This window comes from Primulina eburnea, chromosome 5, assembly GCF_022965805.1.
Source record: "Primulina eburnea isolate SZY01 chromosome 5, ASM2296580v1, whole genome shotgun sequence".
In the NCBI taxonomy this organism is placed as follows: Eukaryota; Viridiplantae; Streptophyta; class Magnoliopsida; order Lamiales; family Gesneriaceae; genus Primulina; species Primulina eburnea.
In genome coordinates, this window is record NC_133105.1 from 16,697,092 (window position 1) to 16,707,511 (window position 10,420).

A 10,420-nucleotide genomic window follows, 5' to 3' on the forward strand; every position below is an offset into this window, starting at 1 on the left:
CATTTCCAACTCATCATTTTTGACCCATTCTTTGTTAAGCTAGCATGTAAACCTTTTAATTATTGAGCAACCTTAATTAATTAACTAACACTAGTAGAAAAATCGGATTTTACTTCGGCAGGCGGTACTTCGGCAATAATAATTTACGAAGTAATACATTACCAATAACTTCAGTAATAACACAAGCGAAGTAAAATAATATATTTACTTCGGATGTTTAAAAACACGGGCTTCACTATTTTTTATTATTATATTTTACTTCGGTATTTCAATGTTGATGAAGTAAAAAAGAAGAAAAATAAGTTAAATGCCGAAGTAATAAGATGAACCGCGCTGAACATTTGGTGAGGGTTGACAATTTGCGACGGTTTTTTAACCGTCGCCGATCTAGACAGTGACGGTTTTTAAAACGACCGTCGCTATAAGCGACGGTATTTCAACATTCGTCGCAATTAGCGACGGAATTTTTAAAAACCGTCGCTGAGTTATTTCGATTATATCATTTATCCTTCGTAGACGAGCTCATTAACGCGCCACATTTTCCACTCACCGCCATTCTCGCTTCGAACCGCCAACACCACCGCCGTTCAACTCACCGAGAGAGAAGCAAAACACCACCACCACCACCGTAAGTCTAGTTATTCCGTCCCTGATGTAAAAAAAATCATCTACTTTTGAAATACAGTGATTTTTTTTTACTTGGTTTCTTGTTTGCTCTCAAAATTTGCTAATTTGAGTTGAATAAACCATGTGATTTACTAAAGCATTTCGATTATCGTCTTGTTCATGATGCTAGTATAAGTAATGTGTAAATCTCAAATTTCTTTAACGAACAATTTTCCATTACATTGAGTGCCACAGTATTCAATTCTTGGTGTTTCGATGAAGAACATATTGGACCTTGTGTGTATCATTCTTTTCTAGATGTATTATTTGTAAAACTTAGGTTTTGGCAGCAACGTGCTATCGATTGCTTAACATATGGTCCGGGCAAAATGTCTACTTTATTACAACATGTGCGTTTCTGTCTTCATATTCTTATATATATATATATATATATATATATATATATATATATATATACCTCGTGGGCAGTTTTACCCTTATATCCCAACACACAGAATGTGCCTAAAATAAATATATGGGAAGAATACAGGGGGATAACTCATATATATGGATATTATTTGCATTTTAAAAAAAAGGTTCATAATATCTCATTTCTCACATCTTTTCTCATTCTTACTTTTCCACTAAGCACTAAATTATCATTTTATTTCTTGTTAGTCATTGTCTCCGTCGATTTTTTTTGTTTTTCTAACTTATATGCATCTGTGTAGTCTTCTTTTGTTTGTTAGTCAATAGGTAGTCTCCTTTCGTGTTTTTTTGCGCTCAACAAATTAAATTGAAAATGACATTATTAAATGTAATATTTTCAGGTTTAGATCAAATTCATTGTTCTATATTTCGGGTATTTTGCTGTATTGAAATGGATAAATCTTGGATTCACTCGGACAGAAGGTCAAAACAGTACGAGGAGGGTGTGGAACTGTTTATCAGAGGTTGTTCAGAGAATCCCCATATTGACCCCAATTTAATTCATTGTCCTTGTTGCAAATGTAAAAATCTTAAAAAAAGACCAGCAAAGTCCATTCGAGAGCATCTTTATTTCCATGGTTTTAGTCAAAATTATGTGAATTGGATTTGGCACGGTGAGTCTGCTGAAAGTGACAAAGTAAATTGGAGCACGAACAAAGAGCCAATTGGTAACTATCACGGACACTTTGAAACCACTAATATGTGTGAGGCAGCATATGATAACTATACAGAAAATCCAGAAGCGTTTATGGAATTTTTGGAGGAAGCAGAGAAACCTTTGTATAGTGGTTGTAAGCGTTACACAAAGTTGAGTGCAATTGTGAAACTATACAACACCAAAGCAAAGCATGGGATGAGTGACGCTTTATTTTCCGATCTATTAATGGATTTTGGGGATATGCTACCAGATAATCACAACCTGCCAACCAAAATGTATGATGTAAAAAAGACATTGAGTTGTTTGGCGTTGAGTCATGAAAAGATTCATGCTTGTTCCAATGATTGCATTCTTTATAGGAAGCAATATAAAGACTGCGTAAACTGCCCTAAATGTGGCTTGTCACGGTGGAAGCTAAACAAGAAGAACGTTGAGAAGAAAGGTGTTCCTGCAAAGGTGTTGTGGTATTTCCCTCCCATACCAAGATTTAAGCGCATGTTTAAATCTCTACATACCTCGAAAAATTTAACATGGCATGCAGAAACCACAAGAGTTCCCGGTCAGTTACGTCATCCAGCTGATTCACCATCTTGGAAGTTGGTGGATCATATGTGGCCCGACTTTGAAAGTGAACCAAGAAATCTTCGCCTTGCACTTGCAGCTGATGGCATTAATCCTTATAGCAACCTTAGTAGTCGGTACAGTTGCTGGCCAATTATGTTGGTCACCTATAATCTGCCTCCAAACATGTGTATGAAGAGAAAATTCATCATGCTAACTATGCTCATTTCAGGGCCTAAACAGCCAGGAAACGATATAGATGTCTATCTTGATGTGTTAGTTGAAGATTTGCAACGATTGTGGGATGGAGTTGATGGTGTCTATGATGCTTATCGTAGACAATTTTTCACTCTTAAAGCAGTCTTACTATGGACCATCAATGACTTTCCAGCCTATGGTAACCTTAGTGGATGTACTACACATGGTTATTATGCATGCCCAGTATGCAAAGAAGATACTTGTGCAAAGCATTTGGAAAATGGGAAGAAAATGTCATTTGTTGGTCATAGACGATTCCTACCACGGTTTCATCCATATCGAAGGCAAATGAAAGAGTTCGATGGTATGGAAGAACATGGAGAATCATCTACACCATTATCTGGGGTTGCTTTGTTTGACAAGCTTTCTGATATAAGGTGTGTTTTCGGAAAGAAGATTATTGTGAAAGGTAAAAAGAGAAAGAATGCAAAGGACAATAATTTGGAAGATAGTAAAGAAGAAAAAGATTTTGGATCAACAGATTTCAGAAAATGTTGGAAGAAGAAATCAATTTTTTTCAATCTTCCTTATTGGAAACACCTGCATGTTAGGCATTGTCTCGATGTGATGCACATAGAGAAAAATGTCTTCGAATCTCTCATTAATACTTTGATGAATGTTAAAGGAAAAACCAAGGACAATGTGGCAGCTAGGTTGGACATGGTTCAAATGGGAGTTAGGCCTGAATTGGCACCTACATTTGGTGAAAAAAGAACATATCTTCCTCCTGCTGCATGCTCATTCACAAAAAAAGAAAAGTTACAAGTTTGTCAGTCGATAATGGATATAAAAGTCCCAGAAGGTTTCTCATCGAACCTGAAAAATCTTGTGTCCTTGTCTGAGTTGAAATTGATTGGTTTGAAATCTCATGATTGTCACGTTCTAATGCAGCATTTCCTGCCAATACTCATACGTGATGCGTTACCAAAACATGTTAGATATGCCATCATAAGATTATGCTTCTTCTTCAAAGATATTTGTTGCAAGGTGATAGATGTAGCCAAGTTAGATAAGCTGCAATCTGACTTGGTTGTTACACTCTGCTTATTGGAGCAGTATTTCCCCCCTTCTTTCTTCGATGTCATGCTTCACTTAACAGTTCATCTAGTTCGAGAAGTTCGATTATGTGGACCAGTGTACTTCCGGTGGATGTACCCGTTCGAAAGATCCATGAAGGTGCTTAAAAGTTATGTAGGCAGTCGAAAACATCCTGAAGGTTGCATTGTTCAGAGATATTCAGCCGAAGAAGCAATTGAGTTTTGTTCGGAATACCTAAATGACCTTGATCCTATTGGGGTCCCTCAATCAAATCGCGATCCCAAATCAAACATTGCTGGCTTCTTAGCATGCAAAACACCAATTATAGTGCCACAAGTTGACCTTCGACAAGCACATTTGACTGTGCTGGAAAATACAGAAGAAGTATCTCCCTACATTATGTAAGTGTATTGCATTATTCTATAATTCTGCACCCATGTGATTGTCAATATTTAATATCCAACACAAATTTCTATATAAATATTTCCACAGTGAACATAAATATTTCCTGAAGTCGATGTTTCCGAGAAAAGAGAAAGATGAAAGGTGGATACAAGATGCTCACAATAAGAAGTTCATTGACTGGTTTCGTGCAAAGGTTAGGTGGATAAATCTGCTTTATGCATTTTGCGGTGAACAATTGGGAGCTAGTATTTTAATCACCCAATTCTAATTGTATAAATGTCAGGTGGATGTTGAAATAGATTGCTGCAATGGTGGAACAACATCAACATTGACATGGCTGGCTCATGGTCCACGTGGGCAAGTCATTAAGTATAGTAGTTACGTGATAAATGACAATTTATACCAAACAAAGGCACGAGATGATGAGAGAGTTTGCCAAAACAGTGGGGTTTCTCTAGTTGCTAGCACCATGCTTGTCTGTAGTGCCAAAGATAAGAATCCCTTGATGACTGATGTGACTTTCTATGGAGTGATTGAAGAAATATGGGAGTTGGACTATCATCAATTTCAAGTTCCTCTTTTCAAGTGTGCGTGGGTTGCAAATGACAAAGGAGTAATCAACAATGATGAATGTGGATTCACCTTGGTCAATATGAACAAAATAGGGCACAAGAATGACTCATTTGTCCTTGCAAGTCAAGTCAATCAAGTCTTTTATATTGATGACCCATTACAAAAAGGGTGGTCAATTGTACTCCCTGTGCCAAATCGATGTTACGAGGGAGATGATGATGGTTGGACTAGTATTCCTGATTCTCGACCAATTGATGATGTTGATACTCATTGTATTCCGGCTCATGAAAGTTACTTTAGATCAGAAACTGAGGGTGGCTGGGAAACGAACAAGAAAAAATGATGTGTTTCACTTTTGTGTCATGTTTTTTGTTATTCTATAAACATAACCTCATTGCTATTATTTATGTCATGTTTATTATTTATGTCAGGTTTCTACAAGTCATGCTTATTATTTATGTTATTATTGTTTCTGTTATTATTTATGTCATGTTTATACATGTCTTATTAGAATTATTTTTTATGTAAGTTTAATGGTTAATGTTATTGTGTAGGTTTAACATTGGTTTCATTCATGTAAATATGTAGAAAAAGGCTCAATGGGTCGTAAAAAAAAGGACACAAATGCTACAGTTGAGATGATACAAGGAGTACATGATGATAAGCTAAATGAAGTTACTAATGCAGAGCACCCTATACTTACTGATGGACAAGAACATACTGTAGATGTGCAGAGGAACAAGCGAGGCCCTACGTTGATGGGTAAACTAATTGCTACTGCTAGATGGGGGAAAAAAGCAAAGATTGATTATGATGACATGGGGCGGCCAGCATACAATGCAAATGGAAGGGCTTTACAATCATACATTGGTTCTATTGCTAGAGCCATGGTGCCAATCAGTATAAAGTCATGGCCTGAAGTTCCAGAAACCATAAAACAAAAACTGTGGGAAGAGATTTCGGTAAGTACAAGCTTCAATTTGAATTTACAATCATACTTGCACCTGTAAATAATCTGTTTTTGTTGCAGAATGTCTTTGATCTAGCGCCAGAAAGTCAGTATGCTGTGATGAATTCAGCATCTCAGAAGTGGCGAGATTTCAAAAACAAATTGACTAGTAGATTTGTTTGGCCGAACAAAGATAATCCTGAAAAGTTGATTTCTCCACCAAGTCAGTATCAAATCCCACTAGCGGATTGGAAAGCATTTGTGGATGCGAGACTGGATCCATCATGGGAGGTACTTTAATAATTGATATGTTTCCTCACGAATTTATTAAATTCAATACTTAAACGAGCCAACAAAATGATGCAGGTTACTCATGAAAAACAAAAACAACGGACCATGCATTGTAAATATCACCACAGAATGTCTCGCAAGGGTTACATCGGCTTGGAGGCTGAACTGGTAAGAAACAGAGCAATATATTTGTAATTTTTAGCATGTTCTTCATGTTATTAAACATATGAGTTTTGAAATTGTAGCGGAACAAAAAATTGGTTGCTGAAGATGAGGAAGTTGATAGATCTGTGCTTTGGCGTAAAGCTCGAGAAGACAAATCTGGCAACATAACATGTGCGGAGACATCAGAAGTAGCTGAAAAAATTGTAAATGTTTAGTTTTATTCAATCGCCATATTACCTAGATAAATAACACAGTCGATTGTGAATTGATTTGTCATGTCTCCAATTGTAGGATGAATTGTTGGAAAAGAAAGGCAAAGGAGAGTTCAAATCTTCTGGAATGAATGACGTGTTAACCGCTGCCTTAGGAAGCCAAGAACACTATGGAAGGGTTCGAGGTGTGGGAGGTTTCGTAAAGCCACAAGTATACTTTAAAACTCCAAGAAAGAAGAGAGAAACAATCTCAAAAGCTGTGATTGAAAATGTAAAAGCACAATCGGATGAGACTAAAAGTTTGAAAGCTGAATTGGAGATGCTGAGGTCTCAACTTGCTGCTGTGCTTCCATTAATCAATGATCGATCTTCTGAAACTGTAGCATCAAACAAGTTCTCAAGAGTGAAAGACTCAAAATTGTCAGATGATGTGCAAGAAGTTTATGATTGCGGCACTTCAAATATGAAGGTTGTATGTTTCTGAATTTTTATGTCAATTAAATTCTATTCACCTCCATATCAAAATATATCATGTCTTTTTGTTCTTGACAGGGGAAAAAATGTCACCTGGCTGTAAAAGAACGCGAAAACGTGGTGGCTTATGGCACAATAATATCAGAAGGAGGTCCAAATGTTATGATTCACCATGTTCCACTTGGGGAAGAGAACTTCAAGGTATCTATTGATGTTGTCTTAGATGAAAAAGCACAGCTTCCGATCCCAATTAAGTTTGGACCAACAATCATCAATGATGCTGTTGGAGTCATTGTTGGTTGGCCTAAAGAGTTGGTTATTTTTCCAACGACAAAGGTACTTTCGGTTTTCATTTTACTTTGTGTTTGCAACTGTCAGATATGTTGCTCGAACAATGTTTTATTTTAAAATACTTGTATGAATAATATTTTAAATTGTAGAGGAAGGGGAAACCTCAATCATCTGTGCTTGCGGACGTTCCTGGTCAGCGCGACAATTTCAAAGAAATTGAGAAAACATTACCCATGTCGTGCAAGTATGTCTACTCTCATGTTGTTCGATTGCTGAATGAATCGGATACCATATGCATTGAGTTTGAGGACGCTATGTTTGGACGTGCTAAAAGCATACGGTTGCTGAAGGAAGATATCGTACGCTTTATGGAGATGAGGGAGATAGGTGCCAGACAAATTTTAGTTTACATGGGGTATATATAATGTCTAACTTACAATATTTGTGCATTTATATAATATTTTTTGTGGTAGTTGTTCATATTTTGAAAATTTTCTAAACGATATATTTGTGCATCTATATCATGCAGTCACCTCTACAAAGATTTGAAGAAAAAAGACAAGGCTGATTATTTTTCGTTTGTGGATCCCGGTAATATACCTACATGCCCGATTGGCACAGATGGCCGTGACTTATCACAACATATTGCTGACCAGTTGGAAGCAGTGTGTAGAGATAGCATCTGTCTCATCCCATACAACACTGGGTAAGAATTTAGTTATTTATAGATTTCTACTTCATGGTAGTCAATGCTGTAATTTCATTTTTTCAGGTACCATTGGATCTTGACAATCGTCAACGAAGATAAGAATATGATATATTTATTGGATTCTACGTCTAACAGGATCCGAGATGATACATGGAAAAATATTGTGACAAAGTGGGTAGTAGCTTATGTTGATTTTGAATACATTAACTTATAAATATGCAAAAAAATAACTTCTTACTTTTTAAAATGTAGTGGGGTGAAGACGTACAATGCCTCCAAAGGTATTTCTAAAGGGCCAGGTTTTAAAATATTGACGGTATGTATCTTACTTATTTATGAATACATGAATTGGTAGTGGTTATTCATTAGATTGTGATTGTTGCATTAACTTTTCAATTCCATTATAGGGTAATCTGAAACAAAGTGGTTCGGTTGAGTGTGGATATTGCGTGATGAGATACATGAAAGAGATAGTCGATTGCGATGATCCACAGTTGGAGAAGATGGTGAGTTTCTTCTTGGGATAAATTTTTTGATTGATTGAGATGAATTGTTGTCTTTGAGATATATTTTATTGTTGAGATAATGTGTTGTCATTGGGATATATTTTATTGTTGAGATAATGTGTTGCCATTGGGATATATTTTATATTAGTGATAAAAAAAAGAAATTTTGTTGGGTTGCTTTACAATCATACATTGGTTCTATCTTTCTGATTCTTCCCTCTTATATTTTACACGGCCATGATTTTTTTCTCTCTCTTGGGGTTGTGTTTTTGCTTTATCTGTTGTTTTTGTTCCGAATTATGTTTGATCGTTTGTTATTTCGTATGAGTTATCCGTTTCTTGATATTATGTTGATGTCCAGAAGTAAGTCGTCTCTTATGGCTATTTTGAATCGTTTTTTAGTCTTGAGCTTCATTTCAGGATAATTTAGGATTTATGACATAAAATATGCAGCACTTATGACATAAAATAATCCAGCAAAAAGTTCGATACATATATAAAAATTATTGGTTTATATTTATAAATTAGTGTTTTTTGTGCGTGCGTGTGTGTGAATCATTCTTGACTGCGTAATGGAAATTCTGAAATATGAAGTTTCAAGGTACGCATTTGGTGGGCAGTAGCTAGGCAAGATGTTTGAGTAGCAGTGCATGAAAATGAGGTTGGTTGGTTAAGAGTAATAATGAAAAATGGACAGAGATGTGTGGGCTTAACATTATCCCTTGATTTCTTGTATGTTGACTGAGGCACAGAGACATGAATATTGGGTACTGGACTACACGTGCACTGCTCTGAGCTTGGCTCTTTTTTTTCTCAATGAGTGTTAAGGTTATACTATTAATCTCGATCCTGATATTTGTTTGGAAAGACATACAGCTAAATGATGATGTTTGTATGGAGATATTTGCCCAACATCCCCCAGGTTTTTCTGTTCTCTTGGGGATATGTGTAAATATATGGATTGAGTTTTTTAAGATGTGTTGTGTAAATTTGGGTGGTGCGTTACCTGCCTCTACCAGTACTGCTATATTTTATATCTGTCAATTTTTATTTGAAATAGAAGAATCTAATGTATTTTCTTTTTCAAATTTCAGTTTGCAGGATGCATCAAGAACCAGTACTACACCCAATGTCAATATGACGAGGTTAGAAGTGAATGGAGTGAATTTGTTTACTCCTATGTAGGTGCTTAGATGGATGGTGTATGTTGGGATAAATATTTTGTTTGTCATTCTAGATTTTTGGATATACTTTTGGTTTTGTGGATGTATTTTTTGGGTTACTTGTGGATTGATGAATATGTAATTGTGGATTCGTGGATATTAATCATTTTTAGATTAATTTATGAATTTAATTATATTAGTATATTAAGTCATACGAAGTTGTTTTGCGCAATTACTTCACCAAAATATTAATTTACTTCACCATTATAGATTATATTTACTTCGACAAATAAGAAATCAGACGAAGTGATAGAATTAATTTACTTCACCATTATTCTGTAAAAATGAAGTTGTTTTCCGCAATTACTTCACCAAAATACAAATTATTGAAGTCTTTCGAACCAGTTACTTCGTCACTAAATGTAAATTGTGAAGTAACATGATATAAAATACTTCACCAAATACGATAAATGTTGAAGTTATAGATTATCTTTACTTCAACAAATAGGATAAATTATGAAGTTGTTTGCGTCTATTACTTCACCAACATACATAACTACGAAGTCTGCCAGATGAATTACTTCGTCACTCAATGTAAATTGTGAAATAAAATATTATAAAGTACTTCGCTAAATAATAATTACGACGAAGTTATATATAATCTATTACTTCCCTATTTACAAAAATCGGTGAAGTAAAACACATTTCTTACTTCGGCACCGGTCCAATTCGGGACCGGTTTTCTTTCGAAAACCGGCCAAAGACTTCAGTAGTTTCAAGCATACAACTTCGGTTATTATGCGAAGTAAAAGGTACATCTATTACTTCACGTCCATATACTTCGGCAATTAAGTACCCTATTACTTCAGATATTATCTGAAGTAAAAAGTGATTTTTGGCATAGTGTAATAAGCATTATCCTAATCTAGATGGCATGTATTCCATCGGTCATTGCCCCCCCCAAGTAGACTTGTTCAAACAACCATCATATTCAAATTTAATGAGGTGGGCTTGGTCTTGAATTTGAGATCCTATATTTGTGGATCTTGCCCCTCACCTCCATAACCACTCC

At 35.7% G+C, this 10,420-nt stretch overlaps 2 protein-coding genes across 2 annotated transcripts; both read left to right on the forward strand.

Moving 5' to 3' along the window:
• Window positions 1-525: 525 nt before the first annotated feature.
• Window positions 526-9,538, forward strand: LOC140833070 (uncharacterized). Its single transcript, XM_073197484.1, has 14 exons — window positions 526-628; window positions 1,437-1,559; window positions 5,177-5,550; window positions 5,619-5,828; window positions 5,904-5,996; window positions 6,074-6,196; window positions 6,285-6,674; window positions 6,758-7,015; window positions 7,120-7,385; window positions 7,500-7,676; window positions 7,743-7,850; window positions 7,932-7,995; window positions 8,087-8,185; window positions 9,280-9,538. Exons 2-14 carry the CDS (start codon window positions 1,487-1,489, stop codon window positions 9,376-9,378), a joined length of 2,334 nt encoding a protein of 777 aa, XP_073053585.1. The 5' UTR covers window positions 526-628; window positions 1,437-1,486; the 3' UTR covers window positions 9,379-9,538.
• On the forward strand, window positions 1,796-5,089 carry LOC140831832 (uncharacterized). The gene is made up of 3 exons (XM_073195558.1): window positions 1,796-4,011; window positions 4,103-4,208; window positions 4,299-5,089. The coding sequence occupies exons 1-3, from the start codon at window positions 1,796-1,798 to the stop codon at window positions 4,929-4,931; spliced, it is 2,955 nt and encodes a 984-aa protein (XP_073051659.1). The 3' UTR covers window positions 4,932-5,089.
• Window positions 9,539-10,420: the final 882 nt, after the last annotated feature.